Source organism: Monodelphis domestica, chromosome 5 (assembly GCF_027887165.1).
Source record: "Monodelphis domestica isolate mMonDom1 chromosome 5, mMonDom1.pri, whole genome shotgun sequence".
Classification (NCBI taxonomy): Eukaryota; Metazoa; Chordata; class Mammalia; order Didelphimorphia; family Didelphidae; genus Monodelphis; species Monodelphis domestica.
The window spans coordinates 254,568,199-254,589,900 of NC_077231.1; the positions used below are offsets into that span (position 1 = coordinate 254,568,199).

Here is a 21,702-nt window from a genome sequence, read left to right on the forward strand (position 1 = left end):
TAAGCACTCATTATACACCCTAAGCACTGTGCTACCTTTCTATAGTGGGAGCATATGTACTGACAAGAGTTTCATTATTCCTCACTTGTTGGACTATGTTTTCAGGTAATCACCAAGGTCAGAGGTTCCCAAACAAGGACCTCCACCAACCCATGGCCTCTTCGTGAGCTCTCATAGTACAGCCACCTGGATTCCAGAATTTCCCTTCCACACCTCGCCACTTCTGGGTCTTTGCAAGTTTGCCAAAATGGAAACCTATGGGACTCTGGTTACTAAATATGAAAACTTTGAGAGAAGGGGTGAGGCAGCAACCAAAATCCTGGTCACCACTGAGTCAGGTCTCTGGATGGGTTTGGAAATGATATCAGATGATTGCTTGACTGCAAAACCAACTCAATCCCCGCCTCAACTGGGAAGCCAGGCTATCTGTTCACAGTCAGCACCTATCCCAGAGAACAGCGCATTACTGACATGCGAAATCCACAATGCCCAGCCTTCTTACTTGGAGGGACTTTATGTCACACATGTTATTCCTGTTACTGGACTATTAATGGCCAGCTTTGTGCCATTCCAATATGGGATGATAACTATTTCTTGGATATTTCTCCTTTGAGATTTGTTGGGGAAAACCCAAATTTAAGCACCTTTAGATGCCCCATTTGAGTCAACAGTGCTGGTTGCCACTGAATGCACTATACCTATCTGGTAAGGAAGGAAGCCAGTGCCTAGGAAGGTGCCAAGGGTGAACTCATTGTCCTCCTAAGAACTTAACTTCCAGGAGCCCCTACAACTGACTAAAATAGCTCAGCCTATTTTATTTTCAAAGTAGACTTAGGCTGATTTGAATGAGGTCTCTGATGAGTTTCAGGAATAGCACGTTCACTATTGTAAGAGTTAGCACATTCTGGCCCTCATGGACTTTCCTGTCTTGGTCTACTTGTCTAATGCTCTCACCCCTCCTTTCCCTTCATATCACCTGATTCCTCTCCATCTTCCTAAACATCTTAGTGCTTCTTCCACAGTCACCTTGACTTCAGCCCCTGGGAAAAAAGACATTCCTAGCCAGCAATGTGCCTTGAAATAACCTTGTACTCATCTCCTATGTGACCATTCATTTGCCAAGGTATTTTTCACACAATTACTACTTGGAGTAGAGGTGAGCCTGGATTCTTCATGTTGATAGAGTACAAGCTTTGGTGGGTTCTACAACGAGGAAAATGCTGAGCATGGTAGCCTGCCAGCAGGCAGTTTGTTGGTCTTCTCACTTTGAGCTTATTAAGTTTAATGATAAACTCTTAAAAAACAAAACAAAACAACTCTTACCTTCTAGGTTAGAATAATTATTGTGTATTTGTTCTAAGGCAGAAGAGCGGTAAGGGCTGGGCAATGGGGATTAAGTGACTTGCCCAAAGTCACACAACTAGGAAGTGTCTGAGGTAAGTAATAAAATCTTTAGCTGTAGGAATAAGGTATGGAAGGGTTGTGATTTTCATCAATGAGGGGAGGGGGAGGGCTGCACAATAATAAAATCAATAAGTTGAAATATTTAAAAGAAAGAGATGTAAAGAAAGCTTCAAAGGAAGCATCTTGGGAAAGGGGAAATTTCACTCAAAAATCTTCAATTTCTTTCCCTGGCAGTGTGGGGTGTTGGGGAAATCTGGGAATTAGGAAAATCCTACATTTGATTCAATTGATTGAATCCTACACTGATAGAATGTTAATTCTGTCTGAGAGCTATTGAATTTATAATTAAAAATGTTTAAGTTAAATTTAAATTCAGTTTTAAAAATTTGAATGAAAAAATATTAGTTAGCTAGCATTTATATAGCACTTTAAGGTTTATGAAGTACTTATGTTATCTTACTTTATTCTCACAACAACCGTGCACTATTATTATCCCTCTTTTGCAGATGGGAAAATAGCCTGAGGAAAGAAAAGTGATTTGCCCAACATCACACAGCCTGAGACACGATTTGAATTCAGATCTGCATGGCTCCTGGTCTACCCAAGCTACTGGGCCACCAAACTGCTCAGGCACTTTAGCCGTTATCTTCGGTCCTGTCCATTGGCCAAATGTTGTCCTTTCAGCTTACTAATGAAGACACAGAAGACTGTGATGGCTGATCTAAGCCTTGTTTCCCTCTATCAACTTTCTTGATACAGAACAGTAACTTTCAGGTTTATCCCTTCATTGAATATTTTAAAGGGCCAGAAGGGGCCACAGAGATGGATGTCATGTGAGTTAGAAAGCACATTTGTACTCTTTTCTCTTTGAAGACTTTTATTTTTCCAGATAGATGAGTGCTCATATGAAGTACATTTTCCCTCTCATCTCTTTTCAAATAATCGCAGGAATTAACAGTCTAAATCACTCCTCAGTGTTGAAGGTAGACCCAAAATATTTAAAAGCACAAGAGGCTAGTCTGATTTGAGCAGTCTGATTAAGCACTACCTCCCCATTGACCCAGATAAGACCTCATAGTCTTCAAGAATTCCCTCAGTCGTGGAGACTAAGTGATGGGAGAGGGTCATACAGCTGCTATAAGCAAATTAATGATATCAATTTAAAAAATCACAATAAAAAACTATTAAAGAAGTTGTAAGGAGGTAGTGGTTAGTCGCCAAATAAAATGTACAGAGAGGCAAGCAGGTCTATTTTACTCTCCCAACTGACACACTATAACATGTTGAAAATGTTGCCTCAAAAATACTTTCGGGTGTTGGCACCTATGTATGAGTCAACTTCAAAATTAGTTTATAGACATTTCACAAAGTTTTTCAGTTGAAAAATCTCAGTCCAGGGGAGAACACAGAAGTAGCTATTTAGAAAGAAAACCCATTAAAGACTGAGTTTGGTAATGACCGAGAACAACTTTCTTCTTATCCACATTTCAAACTCAGTCTAAGAATTCCAAGGTTATTCTTTAGGTAAAACTTGCAAATGATGACTCACTAGCACTTTTCCTTATAAATCATTTATTGAAATTCCAAAGCTGGCCTTTTTATCAAATGGATGCCAAACATCAAGCCAATTTTGAAAACCTTTGAGCTTGCTGATGCAAGATACCACAACGTGGTTAACTGATTCCCGAAAACCTTTGCAATGCTACCTTTCTATCTAGGTGAGTCAAAGACATCCAACATTGGCAGCCAGTGACAAACGGGTGCTTTTAAATGTGGGGCCCCAAAGCCAAGATGATGTGAATGCTTCCCAAAGTAGCAATTAGTGAAGTTAGGCATGCTGATAGGTTTGATGCACTTCCAAGCCTGGGCAGAAGCAGAATGCCTTTCCTAACATGGGCAATATTACCTTCTTTTTGAACGACTGCTCAGCCTCTTGCAGCCGGGTGCTTCTCTCCGTGACAGACACTTTGCTATATTCTTGCTTTTTACTAAGTCGGTTTTTCCAGTCTTCTTCTCCACTCTTTTTCAGGAGCGCTAACCTAAGAAAAAACACACTGGTTATAAGACTTCAACATAGGACGTGTAAATCTAATAAAACTATATGCAGGATAGGAAACTTTCAGGACCAAAACTCTCCTTCTCACTGACCTAAAACACCCACCCCTAAGCCAAAGCAAACCTCTTTACATACATACCATAATTATCCTGTGTATACTTTGGACAGACTACAGAAAAAGACACAGACCTTAAACTCTAACATCCTCTGTTCTAAAGAGAAAAATATCAAAACATTGGCAAGTACTCTGTTAACTATTTTTTTCCTAGGTTTTTTTTTTCTTCATTTTCTGGAGGAGGGAAGATGAGACATTAGTCATAATCCCATCCCCAAGATTTTAAAAAGTTTTGGGAAAAAAATTTGGAGTCAGTTTGATGGGCAAAATTGTATTATTGCATCAGATTGTTAGGCCAACAGTTAAGTCCTTGGTTCTAGGATGTTGGCAGTGTCAGAAGTTAAAAGTAGCCTTCAGGAGAGAGGAAGTCCTTTAGTGACCCCTTCTGGCCAAGGAATGGCAGATGATTAAGAAGCAAAAATGTGTTTATATGGTTAGGAGAGAATACTAGGGAGATGAGTTAATAGATGCAGAATTTCTGTCCATTTTTTCCAGTGGGCTTAGATTGGAATGTTTCCCCTATCATTACCATTATCATTGGCCAAACATCACCTTGAAGATTATACATCTTTCTTTCTGACCCTCGTTTGGTCTCTCTACCATTATTTTCAAATATTGGTCTTTCATATTGGCCATCTTCCTATTAAAACCATTCTCCATAAATCCCTCTTTCTGTAATCGTGCCTGTTAAAAATATCGGTAGAAAAGCATCAAATCCACCAGGATGATGACGTGACCTGCTTGGATCTAACCAGGAGCTTGGTAAATATATATTTGCATACAGGTAATAAGGATTCCCCAACCAATTATACAAAATAATCTTAAGGACATTTTAGTCAGGGAGATGATTATGTGTTGACTAGATAAACAAGAAAAGCAGAGGTGGAAAATAAAGAGAATCCAAGGACAATGCTGCAGGAACTTATGAAGCTAACTCGAATCTCATCTAAACCTGGGCTTGAAGAAATGACAGGGGAAATACTTAAAATGGAAACTTTCTCCTTCAGGCTGAATCTGAGAGTTCAAATTCTGTAAAGTCCTTAAAATGAACTCCATAAATTTTGAATTTCTCAGCAGTGTCTTGGAGGAGAAAGACCACATAATGGGAAATCAAGAGAAGGGGCTCTAGTTCTGAGTTCTGTCATTAACTAGAGAGATGATTCGGGGTAGCTGACTCACTTGCCTCTTCTGTAAACTAAAGGAATTCTAAGTGATCTGTTTGGGTCCAGCATTCTTAGATTCTAAGTTGGAATGGGAATAGAATCTAGACTGAAATGTATTTTTAATCCAAGATAACAAAAGGGTTGTTATGCAAGTGAAAAGTCCTAATAAGATTTCTGGAGGCAACTTTGGCTATTCAAGAGAACAGAGTATTTGCAAACTTATTTAAAAAGCTTGCATTTATCTACTCAGATGTAAACTTAATTACCAATCATTTTCCTCTTGGCCCAAGGCCACAGTGCTAAGAGCTTCCCACAAGGGGGCAGGAGACCTGAATAATAGTCCAATATAGCATGTAATACTATTTACCTGACCATGGGCAAATCACAAAACCCTTCTGGACTGAGCTCAGTTATCAATAAAATGGAATAGGGAACCAGATTTCCTCTTAGAAATTCAATGATTTCTGTGACTCATCAGTGGCTGACCTTGGGAAAATCACCAGAGGAGTCTGTGTCAGATGTCACAGCTACAAAATGTGAAGACAAAATGATGTTGATGTCTTTCCCAAGAATGATACTAACCAAGTATCATACTAGCCAGAAGAGAATCATGTCAATAAAAGTTTGAAAAGATTTTCATTGCTTTGAAAGCATTTATTTTTCTAATTTTTTTTCCAATATAGATTAACCTTCTATTTGGTTCATTTGAATGAATGAAACTCAATTCTTAGGTGGAGAAAAAAGGGGCTTCTGGGAAGTGGGAAATGAGTCCTATTTGTATAGTGATTTTTCTAGATTTAGAAGTCTCATCTCATGTGAGGTATAACAGAGCTTTCAAGAATGGCTAGTTCCATGTCTTAAGAAGCACTTCTAATTTTTAAGTGGATCCAAACAAGTACTGTTTATCAAGATTATCATATCTTGCAAAATTATGACCTTATTCTAAAGGTACTTCTTGAAACCTTTGAGAATACCTTTTCAAGAATTGTCCAAAGTACGAGCTGAGGATCACACGAGGAAATTGGTCTCAGAACATTCAGTCTTGAGTGTGTGTGTACATGTACGTGTGTCTATATATGTGAATATGTGTGTATCTGTGTGCATGCATTTAACAAATAGCATTATACGGGTTGATCTCTCACTTTAACAGATTTGCCTAAAAGTAAAATTTTAGTTATTTAAAAAAACTAAAATCTATCCGAAGGACAAGGATTTGTTATATCCAAAGACAATTCAAAGGATTTCCAAAAGGTGTTTAAGGTCATTCCAGAGGAGGAATTCTAAAGATATTTTTGAGCCATGACAACTTAAAAAAAAAACTTAACCCTTATTTTCTGTCTTGGAATTGATACTAGTAATGATTCCAAAGTGGTAGAGTGATAAGGGCTAAACAACTGGGGTTAAGTGACCTGCCCAGGGTAACATAGCAAGGAAGAGTCTGAGGGTACATTTGAACCCAGAACCTCCTCACTCCAGCCCTGGTGCTCTCTCCACTGTGCCACATAGTTGCCCTTCCATGACAACCATCTAAGAAGACAGAACTTATTTGGATATACAAGTTCCAACATATAGCTTGATGAATAAATGTAGCCATACCTCAGATATCATTTATTTTTCCAACAACACAGTAATTATTTCTTATTTGTATCTAAGAAAACTGAGGCACAGATACTAAGTAACTTTAGCAAACTCATATAGCAAGTGAGGGAGATGTGATTAGAAGTCATGCCTCTTGATTTTCCACTATATGCTTCCTATTCCCTTCAAAAACCTTTACTTTCTTTCTTAATAATAATGCTAAGACAGAAGGGCAAATGTCAGAGTTTAAATGATTTGCCCAGGGTCACACACCTAAGAAGTGTTTGCTCTATGGTACAGTGAAAAGAGGGTTGGCCATGAAGCCAGTCCTGGGTGCATAGCCTGCCTTGGATAATTGCCATTTGTTTGACTATGGGGAAAATCCTTTTAACATCCCTAAGCCTCATCTATAAAATGAGGATAAACCTGGTGGTGCTGCCTTTTAGGATCAAATGATATAAGAAAGTGCTTTGCAATCCTCAAAGCACCATCTAAATGTCAATAATTGTTAGGAAGACCATATTTTGTAGTTCATCCTTTAGCACTCATAATTTTCTGACTAGTTTGTGTTTATAGAGTAAATAAACTCTTGAAGTGAGACTTGTTTAACCCAACTAAATTCCCTTCCTCTCCCCTTTCTTAGAATGGCTTTCAAAGAATGCATCCCCCTTCCAAATTCTTTAAACATTTGCTTGTGAATGCTCTGGCCGGGCTGTCACCACAGACTTCCAGAGCTATATCATAACCAGAATAATGTGGGGAAAACAGTGCAGAAATTATTAAACCCACATGGTACTCTGGACATCTATTTCTCCCTAGCAGCCCGGGCATGCAGAGTGCAAATGAGGAGTTATTTTAAAGTAACATGCATATAAAACCCTAAATGTATTATTCCTGTCCCTTTCCATTTCCTACTTGGGGCTGAACAAGACAAGAAGAGAGGAGATCTTTCAAAATGTATTCATTCCTCCTGTGATCTCACTGCCTCCCTCCCTCACCACAAATGGCAAAGTCAAGGAGAGGGATGAGGAGCTACGCATCTCTCTGCACACATGAGACACATTACTACCCCTGCCTGCACTTTCTTCCAGCCGGCCACTGTCAGGGTGGGTTAGCCTGGCCAGGTCCAAGTGCTCCTTTGGGAATCTTGGGCTCGGTGAAAAGTGCGATTTGTCCAGAGCTGAGAATATCAGTGAATGACCTATTAGAAGCATATCTGGAAACGGAGCTCACACTAAGCATCTCCCACACTTTGTAGGTCTGCTGAGGGACTCTGTGGGCAACTTTTTTTTCTTGTCTTTTTTCTTTATTTTTAAAGGATAATAACTAATCACATAGTTCTTATCACAGTTAGTATTTAGATAACACTTTAAAGTTCACAAAGTGTTTTCCATATCTTCTCTCATTTGCTCTTTACAATAATCCTGGGCAGTAGGTGTTGTAGGTGTTCCCATTTTACAGATGAGGAAACTAAGACAGAGGCTGTGATTAGCCCAGGGTCATATGGAATTATTACATGAGTGAGGTAGGATTTTAACTTGGGTCTTTCAGACTGCAGGTCCAGGGCTCTAGATACTACACCACCCAGCTGCCTCTTGTACATTTTTATTTTCCTTCAAAGTTTTTATAAAAGCCTTTCTTTCACAACAGGTGACACAAATATACACTCCCATTTTACAGATGAGGAAATGGAGGATCAGAGAAATTAAGCACCTAGCTAGCAGTAGCTGAAGCTGACTACAGTCTGTTTTCCACTTTGTTATTTGGTAGAATAGGGGAAGAATTCAGAAAGGGGAGATAGTAGCTGCCTTCAAAGGGAAAGAATGCTTTATCCTCTTTGCTCCTTATCCTACCCTTGTACAGTTCCTTCTCCTGCAACCAGAGAGGAGAGATGACACTAACCAGAGCTGGCCATTAGCAGGGGGAAGTCGGTAAAATTTATCCTTAGCTTTTTCATAAACATTTTTATAAATCTTTTCATCTACCTGTCATTTCCCATTTAAGAAACCCAATGAAAACCACAAACAACTACCTGCCTGCCTAAGGGTGCTTCTTGATCATTAATAAATCCTTCAAGACCAAGTCGAATGTAGGGCAAGTAAAACATTTCAGGTTAACCATAATAGCTTTATCTTTCCTCCGTTTAAAAACTTCCTAGTCATTCCAGAATCACATTCCAAACAGCATTCAGTTGGGACAGTTCAGACCTGAATCAGATCTTAGGTTTCGGTGTGCTTGGGCAGAGAGAAGGGGAGATAGTGGGGAGAATTAGTGTGAGTTCATAAAATAGAGAATAAAAAGATTGGACTCTAACTCTCATTAGAAATATTAACCTGGGGGCCCTCTAGTGGCTGAAGGGTGCAGTTGCACCCCAATTCCTAGAAGCCCTATCTTTCTCTCTAAGGTCTGGGTTAGAACCTCTTTCTTGCCTGTGGGAGTCTTACAGGGAGAAAGACAGTTATAAAATCCAAAGTACTATCGGAATTCCACCCTGCATATACTAGGTTGAATTCCATAAGTTTCCCAGGCATACAAAGGCAGAATAAGGATTCAAGGGACCTGAAGAAAAGAAAGGATAGATAATATTATTGTCTTCTCCTCTGTCCATTTGAAAAACCATAGATGGAAAAAAAGGAAAACAAAAAACAAACAAAAGCTAGTAGAACTTAAAAAGCCCCACAGATGCAGCTATTTTGGAGTTATGAAGGTTTTTTAAGTTTAATTTTAAATATGCTTTGAACATTCTCTGTTTTAACACTAAATAACTTATGAATGGTTTCCTAAGTTATGGGGTGGATGTCCTGAGATGATCTACATTTCAGAAAAACAAAAGGTTCTTTTAATGAAGTTTGGAGGAAAAAGAAAAGACTTTGTCAGACTGTGTGCCCTGATTTTTTTTTATTTGTAAAATGTGTTTTTCCTAGTTATGTTTTTTTCTCCAAGACAAGCAAAATTGAAAGAGGTACGAACTTATGAGTGTTTTTAAAAAAAATATTAATCATTCTGTGGAAACAAAGTTCAGTAGATCTTAGTTGAAATTATGTACCATTTGTAATTAGAGAAGTTGTTATTGTCAGAAGGTGAAAAATAAGTAAAAAAGGACTTTTGTCAGAAAATTCTTGAATGTACAAGCAAGAAGGACAATTTAGGGGCAGCTAAGTAGCACTAGACCTAGAATCAAGAGGACTTGGGTTCAAATTTAACTTCAGACATTTCCTAGTTCTGTGATCCTGGACAAGTCATTTAAGCCAAACTACTTAGCTCTTGCTGCTTTTCTGCCTTAGTGTGCATTCTAAGACAAAAGGCATGAATTGAAAAAAAGAAAAAAAAAGAAAAATCTTTCAATTTGGATACAATATCAACAGGTTCAAGTGAGTAAAATATAGAAAACAAACTCCATATAGGTAACTGTATAGAGGCAGCAAATTAGCCAGAATAAGGAAGACAGACAAGCAAAACTGAGAATGTACTGACCAAGCAGTGAAGCCCATTAAGCGAGCATCACTGTTGCTATCTTGGAAAAGGGAGACCTGTGAGAAGGAAGTACCACTTGACTGATTCAAGACTGGGTCACAGACAGCATTTCTTCTCTCACCCCCTGAAAAATGCTCAGAGAAAATTTACTTTTTCCCCCATTGACCTGAATCACACTCACAAATGTATTACTTGCAAGAAAAAGACGATTGGCTTTTCTCTGACTTTGATGAGAAGTCCAAAATCCAATGTCACTTATTATAATGCTTGTTTGGAGCAGTGGAAAGAACACTGAACTGGCAGTTAAGAGAAGAACTCTAATCTCAACTCTGCCACTAATCAAAGTATATGACAAGGAGAAAGCCTGAAGTACTGTTACTCATATGTGCCCACAATCTCATTGAAAGAGAATAAGATGGCCCCCTTGTAAGTGCTTAGGAAAATAAGTCAGAACCAGTGACCGCCCACATCAACAAAGATTTATAAAATGCCTACCCTTGAAGGAGTACTGTACTAAAACTAAGAGATATAAAGTATTGATAAGTCAGAGTTTGGTGAATTATGCAAGTTAAATGCTTAAAATAACAGAAACTCTATTATATTTAGCAACAGAAAAGGAGGGTTCAGGATTCAGTTTATGCCACTGCTATATGTGTGACCTTGACTAAGAACCTTCTCTCCTGCACTTAGTTTCTCATCTCTAAAATAAAGAATTGGCAGAAAGAAGAAAACCAAATTGACAGTATCCAAGATGACAAGGGAGACCTCACCTCTAATAAAGAGGAAATCAAGGTAATCATTAAAAACTATTTTGCCCAACTGTATGGCAACAAATATAGCAATCTAGGTGATATGGATGAATATTTATAAAAATATAAATTGCCTAGATTAACAGAAGAAATAGAATACTTAAATAATCCCATATCAGAAAAAGAAATTGAACAAGCCATCAAGGAACTCCCTAAGAAAAAATCCCCAGGACCTGATGGATTCACAAGTGAATTCTATCAAACATTCAAAGAACAACTAATCTCAATACTATACAAACTATTTGACATAATAAGCAAAGAAGGAGTTTTACCAAATTCCTTTTATGACATAAATATGGTACTGATTCCAAAGTCAGGCAGGTCAAAAACAGAGAAAGAAAACTATAGACCAATCTTCTTAATGAACATAGATGCAAAAATTTTAAATAGAATACTAGCAAAAAGACTCCAGAAAGTGATCAGGAGTGTTATTCATTATGATCAGGTGGGATGTATACCAGGAATGCAAGAATGGTTTAATATTAGGAAAACCATCCACATAATTGACCATATCAACAAACAAACCAACAAAAATCACATGATTATTTCAATAGATGCAGAAAAAGCCTTTGGAAAAAAAAAACACAACACTCATTCCTATTGAAAAAACTAGAAAGTATAGGAATAGAAGGGCCTTTCCTAAGAATAATAAATAGTATATATCTAAAACCATCATCAAGTATCATCTGCAATGGGGATAAATTAGAAGCATTCCCAATAAGATCAGGAGTGAAGCAAGGATGCCCATTATCACCTCTATTATTTAACATTGTATTAGAAACACTAGTAGTAGCAATTAGAGAAGAAAAAGAAATTGAAGGTATTAAAATAGGTAAAGAGGAGACTAAGCTATCACTTTTTGCAGATAATGTGATGGCCTACTTAAAGAATCCCAGAGAATCCACCAAAAAACTAGTGGAAAAAATCAACAAGTTTAGCAAAGTTGCAGATTACAAAATAAAACCACATAAATCTCAGCAGTAAGAATTAGAAAGAGAAATTCAATTTAAAATCACTCTAGACAACATAAAATACTTAGGAATCTATCTGCCAAAGCAAACACAGGAACTATTTAAACACAACTACAAAACACCATCCACACAATTAAAACTAGATCTAAATAATTGGAAAAACATTAATTGCTCATGGGTAGGATGAGCTAACATAATAAAAATGACAATCATACCCAAACTAATTTACTAATTTAGTGCCATAACCATTAAACTACCAAGAAACATTTTTTTTTACTGAATTAGAAAAAAAGTATAACAAAGTTTTTTGGAAGAACAAAGTCAAGAATATCAAGGGAAATATTGAAAAAAATGTGAAGTAAGGTGGTTTAGTAGTACCAAACTTCAAACTATACTATAAAGCAGTGGTCATCAAAACAATATGGTACTGGCTAAGAGACAGAAGGGTGGATCAATGGAATAATCAGGGTTAAGTGACCTCAGCAAGACAGTATATGATCAACCCAAAGATCCCAGCTTTTGGGACAAAAATCCCCTATTTGACAAAAACTGCTGGGATAGTTGTGAAACAGTATGGGAGAGATTAGGTTTAGATCAACATCTAACACCCTACACCAAGATAAATGAAGAGTGGTTGAATGACTTGAATATGAAGAAGGAAACTATAAGTAAATTAGGTGAACCCAGAATAGTATACCTGTCAGATCTTTGGGAAAGGAAAGATTTTAAGACCAAGCAAGAGTTAGAAAAAAATTACAAAATGTAAAAGAATTCAAAATGTAAAAGAAATAAAATAATTTTGATTACATTAAATTAAAAAGGTTTTGTACAAACAAAACCAGTGCAACCAAAATTAGAAGGGAAGCAACAAATTGGGAAAAAATCTTCACAACAAAAAACTCTGAAAAAGGTCTAATTACTCAAATTTATAAAGAGCTAAATCAATTGTACAAAAAATCAAGCCATTCCCCAATTAATAAATGGGCAAGGGACATGAATAGGTAATTTTCAGATAAAGAAATCAAAAGTATCAATAAACACATGAAAAAATGTTCTAAATCTCTTATAATCAGAGAAATGCAAATCAAAACAACTCTGAGGTACCACCGCACACATAGCAGATTGACTAACATGTGATAAAAAAAGGGGTGATAAAAGACTGTCTACCCTTTGACCCAGTCATGGCATTGCTGGGTTTATACCCCAAAGAGATAATAAGGAAAAAGACTTGTACAAAAATATTCATAGCCATGCTTTTTGTGGTGGCCAAAAATTGGAAAATGAGGGGATGCCCTTCAATTGGGGAATGGCTGAATAAATTGTGGTATATGTTGGTGATGGAATACTATTGTGCTCAAGGGAATAATGAACTGGAGGAATTCCATGTGAACTGGAAGGACCTCCAGGAATTGATGCAGAGGGAAAGGAGCAGAACCAGGAGAACCTTACACACAGAGACTGATACACTGTGGTACAATTGAATGTAATGAACTTCTCTATGAGTGGTAATGCAGTGATACAGGAAAATTCTGAAAGACTTATGAGAAAGAACACTATCCACATTCAGAGGAAGATCTGTGGGAGTAGAAACACAGAAGAAAAACAACTGCTTGATCACATGGGTCAATGGGGATATGATTCAGGTTATAGACCCTAAATGATCACCCTTGTGCAAATATCAACAATATGGAAATAGGTCTTGACCTATATACATGTAAAACCAGTGGAACTCTGCATTGGCTATGGGAAGGGGGTTGGGAGGAAGAGAGGGAAAGAACATGATTTTTGTAATCATGGAAAAATACTCTAAATTAATCAATTAAATAAGAAAATAAAATAAAATAAAGAATTGGATCAGATGAGTTGCCAAGGTACTTTCCATTTCTAGATTGTAGGATATTATGATATTTCTAGATTGTATAATATAATGATTGGCTAAGGAAATAGGAATTCTTCTCAGCCATTAAGAGTCTGAATTAACATACTTTTATTTGGAGATCAAATAAAAAAGTTCCCTCTATTTCATGTCTTCTCATGTATCTAATATTCAAAGAAAAAAGTTTGGACTTATGAAGAAACATTAGAAAGAGGTTTTGCTGCCTTTTGAAAAATAAGACCAGTGCAATCTGAAATCTATCTAGAAGAAAGCACAGAGACCAACATGATTGACAGAACCAATGAAAAATTCTGAATGGTGGGCTGTGATAAGCAAGTGTCCAGACTGGCAGATCCATGGGAATTGAAGATTGAAGTATTTCTGATAATCACACTGTGAAATTAACTTGACCTTCTTTCCCGCAGTACTTTTATCACTATTAAATCTTCTGCTGTTTAATTCTGCTATAGCTGGAGGTTAAAAAAGGAAATATATCCAGAAAATATTTAGCTCATTGTTCTCGATAACTGCCACCTTTAAAGACATCCTTCTCAATCCCATTTCATTCCTCTGAATAAAATGAGGATATAGCACTCTTTGCCACTCAAATGCAATCTTTCAGAGTGAGCTGTTGCCTGGAAATAAATTCATGCTGTATATTATAGAAACTCATTCAGTCAACTTGCCTTAAAAATAAACAAAACTAAAGGTTTAATCCTACTGCTGTAATTCTCGGTAAGAACATATATTCACTGCCCCTTTACACACTCGGACTTTCCAGAGAATGAAAGCAAAAGCAACAAGCAAATCCAGCATTCAAGCACAGTCAGCCAACATTTATTAAGCGCTTACCATGTGCCAAGCACTGTGCTAAGCTGGGGAACCTGACCCATTTTTTGACATATGCAAAAACTTAAATTTAAAATAAATAGTGCTTCACAAGTCACACAAACATAGTGAATCCTTATTTAAAAAAAAAAAAAACTGTGCTCCAATTTTTTGCATCAGACTCTTTCTAGGCCTGGCACTCAACATGTGGTTATTAGATCTGCCATTGGGTAAATGTGGTTCACCACTGAATAACCCCATCTCCCTAAAACATGCTAATGTCGCCACATCTTAAAAGTGATTTCATTAGTTAAGTTAAACAATAGCTCCAATAACAATTTTAATAATACTTGTTGGGGGAATCGGGCTAATGAAGTAGATTGTTACCTTTCTTTGATCGACATTGTTTTGCTAGATGCATCGAGGGCATCCTCTGTCATTTTGCTCTCTCCACCAGCAAACATCCTACATGGATTCTTAGAGGGTTTTTCCTCTGATTGTTCTGAAGACTCTCTTCTACCGGAGAGCAGGGCTGTGGTCTGAGAAATGGTTTTTGTAGCTGGAGTGCCAGGAAGTTCGGACGTGGGCTCAGCAGACTCTGCTCATTGAGAGAGAGAATGCAGCATTAGCACTTAGATCTTCAGGCTTGCATTCTTAGAACCATTAACTCTCTAACAATCAAGGGTAGCAAACTCAGGCCACAGACATCACATGGGAGATTGCACAGTCAACTTTGGGAACTGATCATTTAATTCAAAAAGTAGTTATTAAACTCCTACTGTGTATGAGGCATTGAGAGACAACAATGTGAAAGTCTCTGCTTTTATAAACTTCAAAAAGCTGACATCCTTGGAGGGAGTGGGGAAAGAACAAAACAGAAAAAATATCAAGTTGCTGGGTGGTTAGGAGGGAGTGTGCAGAAAAACCAGAAAGCTCTCCTATAGGAAAAATACCCTCAGGATTCCAAGAGATGAAAAGAGGATCTTTAGTATGGGGGATAGGCTCTGTATTAAAAATATTGCTATGCACACTGTTGCAAATATGAATGATATGGAAATAGTTTTGAACAATGATTCATATAAAACCCCATAGAATTGCTCGTTGACTCTGGGAGGATGGTGGGAGGAGGGGAGGAGAAGAAAATGAATCATGTAACTATGGGAAAATATTCTGTTCATTAATCAATAAAAATAAAAAAAAATTGACATGAAAGTTAAAGGCTTGCAAAGGGCTTTCCATACATGATCTCATTTGCCACTCAAAACAAATCTAAGATCAGAGGTTTCTGTTTTTGTGCAGACTTGTGATTTCACTGATGCTGGGCATCCTGGGAATAAACTCTTTTTACCAGAGGAAAAAAATCAGTACCAGCTTTTCACCTAACAGTCTTAAGAGGTACCTGCCAAAGGTGTGGGGTTTTCTAGATGGCTCAGTGGATTGAGAGCCAGGACCAGAGATAGGAAGTCCTGGGTTCAAATCTGGCCTCAGACACTTCCTCACTGTGTGATCCTGGCAAGTCACTTAATCCCAATTGCCTAGCTCTTACTGCTATGTCTGCTCTTCAAACTAATACACAACATTGATTCTGTGATGGAAGGTAAGGGTTTTAAAAAAAGAGAGACAGAAAGAAAGAGAGAGAGTTAAAGAGAAAAGTGATTGGTTTGAGATGGTTTAGCTAGGAAATGTCAGAAGGGGAACTTGAACTCTAAGCCCAGCATTCTACCCACTATGACAAGCAGTCAGCTCTATGTATGTGGAGCTCTAGGAAAATATGCAGCCCATCGAGTTTGAAAAGCACAAGTAAACCATGTCCTGCATGGCAAATTACTTCCTGACAATTCATCCTATTCTCCCACAGAGCACTCAGGAAGGTAAAGTTAACTAAGGACACTTTTACATTTCCTTTTCAGCTTTGAAACTGATGCCAACAAATGGTGCCAATTAACAACAAATATCAGCAACAATAAGAAAATGTGCCTTTATTGTTTCACAGTATTTCATAAGGGGAGGAGAATCAGTGGAGGGGAAGCCAATCTGAGTGGGAAAGCATGGGCTAAATTCAGTGAATCGGTATTTTATTAAAAAAATAAAAATAATCACCTTTAAAAATAAAAAGAGATAAAAGGTCTGGCTCCTAGTTCATAGAATAAGCAGGAAGACAATATAAATAAAATACTGATTAAAATTAGTGTAACACCTCATAGAAGCATAAGAAGGCAAAGTTTTGCTTTTAACATAAATGCTCAGAGTAAAGAGGAGAATTTTGAGTTGTCATCTGTTATAGAGATTTTCCAAATCTCTGCTAGCTATGAGAACTAGTGTGATTTGGGAAGCAAATGCAGCAAATCAGGCAAAAAAAGAACAACGAGAAGTTAACAAAAATCCAGGAGGTGAACATGATCCTTTTACCTCTTAGCAAAAACCTGTTTTTTGTGACACTTTCCAAATCCATCTTCTCTTCCAAGTACTGTATTTCCTTCAGGTCCTGTTTTCCCTGTCCGGTGCTTTTGGAAGTGGGAAACTCCCACAGCTCTTCATGACTGGGCACTGGGAGGTCAGTTTGCTCCAGGCTGCTTTTTCTTGGAGCATATTTTCTTTGGTTGTCTCTTTCTCCAGTTTTATTTGGGAAGAGGCAGGAAATCCCTTCTTCCTCAAAGGACCTGTTCTTCTTCATCTCGCTCTCATCTGGAGCTAATACTCTCTCAGCTTCCACCATCTCCCCAAATTCCCTTAATCCTCTATTACTTCCTATATCCTCCCCTGAAGGTTGCCATACTGGTGACTTTAGGATGCTCTTCACTGGGAATTCTGCATTTTCTATAGGTGACTGGAGCCCAAAGTCAGCAGCACTTGCATTTTCTTCCACTGATGGCTTGGCTCGTAGATCCCCTGCGTACATTGGAGCCACTGTTGATGCCACAGTCGACACAGATGTGTTAATAGCAGGGAAGAAGGGAGTGAGTTTCCCACTCTGAACCTATGATTGATTAAAAAAATAGAACTCATAAGTCTAACTCACAGATTCATATCAGAGGAAAAGACTACATACATTCAGTGGTGGCTTTCAAAAGTCCTGTTGGAGGAATGGAAAGATTGTCAAAAATTGGTAAAAAAAAGTTACATAAAGTCTCTAAAAAAGAAAAAGAGAATGGGGCAAAAAAAAGGATATTCTTTTGTTGTTCTATAATATCAAACTCTCTCCAAAAGTGTTTTTGAAGAAAAGAATAAGGAAAAGGAACTCTAACTGGAAGTCTTTTTTCTTGAAATAAAGTCATTGCAGTGCTTACAGGTGAATGAAGTTTAGAGGTAGGTCACTGAAACTCACTAATCTATACCTAAAAGAGAACATTGAACTCCTTTATCTTTCAGGAAGAGGCAATAAGTCTTAAAATCAGTTGGAATGTACACACCTGTTCCACTTCTCCAAGTGTGACTGGCTGAGTTTGATACCGAGAATTCATCCTCCTCTGCCTAGCGTCCACTCTGTTTCGGGTAGAGATTGCTTTTGAGACTGGCTGGGACAATTTGTTAAACAAGGCCAGCTTCTCGGCTAAGCTCAGAGTAGAGGAATCAGGTTCACCTTGTTCAGCAGAGTCTTTGGCCTCATTTGCCTGTTCTCTAGCTAGTGCTTTTTGGTGTGCCGATGCCTGCAAACTGAAAGTAACACAAAGTCAGGTTGGAATCAGGGGAAAAAAACCCGAACACACCCAATAGCTTATGGTTTAAGGCTCCCCGATTATTGTTTTAAAATGTGCTGTTAAATTGTTTCTAAAGATCTTACTGGACTCTTAAACAAAGAATGGGTGGGGGAAACTGTATGCAGTCATTTGGCAACTAAGTAGAACAGCCAATGATACAGTGAGGGAGCTGACTTCTTCAGAAAGAACTCTGGGGCAGCCCCAGTGAGACAGCAGCATTGAAGTCAATGAGTGAGTTATGACATTGCTTGTCCTTAAAACAAACAAAGAACTGGTTCACTGTTTAAAAAAGGTAAGAGATGTTTGGGATGCACATTCTTGTTCAATAGGGAAAATCTGCATATTTTAAAGCATTGGCAATAAATGAAGCTAAAGGTAACGTCTCAGAAGACATCCATGTCTGTAGTTAATGTTTCCTCCTCCAGTTTATTTAGGAACAAGTAGGAGATGTATTTGTGAAAGTGGGAAAACTGTACTCAGTGGACAACATTGTTGTCTTCCTATCTATAGCCTTGTCTACATGCCACAGGGGTTGGGACTTTCGCTGGGATGGGCCAAGGAGAGATTATTTTCAACCTTTCCTCAGAGCAATTTGTCCTTTAGGTTTTGGTTGCTATTCAGAGTTTACGTGTACCTGAAATTCCCAGAAAATGCTAAAAGAAAGCTTTTAAGGGGGTGACAAATGCATTCTACTTTCTACCTGAAGATGGGGGTTCAGAATTCAGGAATGTGTGTGCAAAGTTGTTTGCCCCCCCATACCAGTTATTATCTCTGCACTCTATAATTTAGTGCCACCTGGCATGGACAAAATCCTAAAGTGCCCCAGACCTCAGGGCAGTATATAGGCTGGTGCCAGTAATGGGGGCATTGTGAAACCAGTTGTCTTTCTGATCTACCATGGCTCTCACTGGCGGGTCAGCACTTCCCAGAGAGAGTTCTGATTCTGTACAGGTTTTACCAGTCACATTTCTGGATCAGCATTTCACATTCTTTGATTGTCCTCTGGTTTGTACCATATTCTAATATCGTGTGTCTGCTCAAACATTTACAAAAACTGAAAATACTGGAAAATAGATTGCAAAAAGGTCAGAAGAGTAAAATCTGCCTGTCCCGCCATGGATAGTATCATTAGTTATTCTTTCATATTGCAAGAAGTTATGAATTAGAAATATGTAGCAATCAATGTACAAGCAACCCAAGAAACAACTAGCTACTTTTTGGATTCAAGATCTCAAACAAAATATTAACAAAAAACCCAATGAGGTGCTCCCAGTTTTGTTTTTTATTATTTAACATGCAAGACTGTTAACTCCCTTTATTACTAAGCAGAATAAAGAACAAAAATGGTAAGTGAAGTTAGAATAGTCCTAAGCCCAGTATTTAACACAAGCAAACTAACCAACCTTCCTCATGCAGGCCAAAATGAAGTTATCAATCCCTTGCGTTATGACAAAACAAAATGCCACACATTCCTAGAACAATTCATTGCACTGACTTGTTTGTCAGACTACAAAAGACATTCAAGGTTTAAAAGCCATGTGGGCTGCCCTAGCACTTTGCATTCAATGCTACATGCGGGTGTTTCTCTCCAGTACCTGGTAGGTTGTACAGGGCTCTTAACTACAGTGGGATTAGGAATTCTTGCCATGACAGTGTGGCTGGTCACAGAATGAGAAGCAGGGATAGGTTCCCTTTAAAAGCAATTGCCAAAGATGGAACATTCACAAGGAGAGAGAAGAAGAGAAGCATTAAAGAAAGCATGATTTTATGCAGAGAAAAGATAAAACAAACAAATAGCTTTACCAAGTTATTCACTGAGGTCTTTCGTAAAATTACAGCAGAAATTGAAAAGAAACAGTGACTTAAAGATTAAGCCTTGGAGTTTACCTAAAAAAAATCTGCTTATTGGTCAAACAATTTATATGAAGGTCCTCAATCAATTGGTCAACAAGCCATCTATTAAGCCCTTCCTATGTGCCAGGTGCCTACTGTATGCTGCTAGAAGTGATGACCCAAAGAAAGGCAAAACCCAGCCCCTATGTGAATGGAAGGGGTGTGCATTCTGATGGTTAAAGTCCATGAACCAACTAATATCAATCATTGATTGAATAAGTATCACTGAATTAACAGATTGTAACATGGCCAAGAGTTTTCTATCAATGTGATGTTTTGTTAATTTAGTCACTGTCCCTATTAACCATATGATATGGGAATAGAAAAAGAAATGTTTCTTGATTCTCTACCTTGATCTTTTGTGCTTGAGTTTACTTTTTTCTTTTCAGAGTTAATGCTGGGTTATTTTTTAACACAACCTGCAGCTTGTTAAGAGTTTAAAGGGATCATAGTCCAAGCTCATATAATTTTAATTACTGAAAATAGGGACATTATGATTATCTCACTTTATGACTATAAAGTTCATAGACTTTAATACAATACAAATAACACCTGAAAGTGTATAACTGAAAGTTATACACATGAAAGTTAGTTACCCAAGTGTTCCATGCTTCAATACCATGAATTTCAAGAATTATTTGGGTAGGAGGTAGGGCTGGGTGAAATCACTAGAATTCACAATAACAACAACAAAAAAGTCCAAAATCTTTTCTCAGGGGAAAAAGTAACTCCCTGAACAAATTTGAATTATTGTTGTTGTTAAATTAAGGCTAAACATAAAATTAGAAAATATTTCAAAATTTCAGAATCTGTTCTTTCATCATGGGAACAAATCACATCTCCCTTAATCAACTGTCCCCATGAGATGTTGTGGTCAAAAGGAGTCAGACATCATATGGTGGCCATCCTTCTGATGAGCATATCTGGAATTGGTTAGACCAATTCTTAAGTAATGGATATGTCACTCATTACTTGCCTCTCCTTCCAAGCTCTTCCCACTTGGTTGGGCCTGGAAAAGCTTGGCAGGACTTTCAGGTAACAATATATTAAAGTTAAGGATTTAGCAAAGGAAGATTTGGTAGTAAACTATTAAAAAATATTGATGGAAGGAAATGGAATTGAAGTCAAAGTCAGTTTTCTACACATTGAGGTACAAGTTGGATCTAGATAAGAACAAATTCTAATCTCCATTACTCAAGTGGGCTCTTGCTAGGTAATACTTTAGGTTCTAAATCTCCTTAGAAGAAGGACTATATTTAGAAAGTCATGGACTAGAGGGAAGAAAGTCATAGTCAAGCCACAAATGCTCACTTGGTGAACTCCCCCACTGGCTCTTCATTTCTAAAACAGGTTCTTAAGCCAAGTCCAACACAGGAGTGAGACTTACGTTGCTGCAATGACCACTTCCTCTGTGGTGATGGGCTGTGTGTGAGACCTGTCCTGCAAACGGCGCAGGCGTCGCTCCACGGCTGCATTTCTGGAACGTGGCTTTGGAATATTTTTTTCATCAAATGATTTTTCCATTTCCTAGGATTAGAAATATGTTTGAATGTCTGACTGGGGAGAAGCCTGGTTCTAGCAAAATATGTCTGCTGGGTTTCTCCCTGGTGTTTGCCAGGTGTCATTCTTGAGATGTAGCTCTCATTACCAGCGACACACACACATGCTGTGAAAACTGGCACCATAGAGGGAGCAAAAATATAGCCCCTGAAAACTCTGCAAGGAGAACGGTTGGAATGTGAGGCAGGACAGGACAGGATAGCTTTTAGAACCTTGCATGCATTGGCATTAACTATAGATGTGAGCTGTAGAAAGAAGTAGTAGGCTAAGTAGAGCT

General features: G+C 37.9%; 1 protein-coding gene across 17 annotated transcripts in view; it reads right to left on the reverse strand.

Moving 5' to 3' along the window:
* Nucleotides 1–21,702, reverse strand: part of SVIL (supervillin) — a 281,250-nt gene that overhangs the window by 62,981 nt on the left and 196,567 nt on the right. For 10 of the 17 annotated variants that reach the window (XM_056800916.1, XM_056800915.1, XM_056800913.1 and 7 more), the window contains 6 exons: nucleotides 21,253–21,392; nucleotides 19,568–19,663; nucleotides 17,685–17,928; nucleotides 16,684–17,251; nucleotides 14,662–14,872; nucleotides 3,311–3,443 (listed from right to left, as the gene is read on the reverse strand). In XM_056800916.1, the coding sequence (XP_056656894.1) occupies nucleotides 3,311–3,443; nucleotides 14,662–14,872; nucleotides 16,684–17,251; nucleotides 17,685–17,928; nucleotides 19,568–19,663; nucleotides 21,253–21,392 (1,392 nt within the window). The remainder of the gene's footprint in view (nucleotides 1–3,310; nucleotides 3,444–14,661; nucleotides 14,873–16,683; nucleotides 17,252–17,684; nucleotides 17,929–19,567; nucleotides 19,664–21,252; nucleotides 21,393–21,702) is intronic. The other 7 variants (XM_056800912.1, XM_056800909.1, XM_056800922.1 and 4 more) reach the window with 1 other exon arrangement.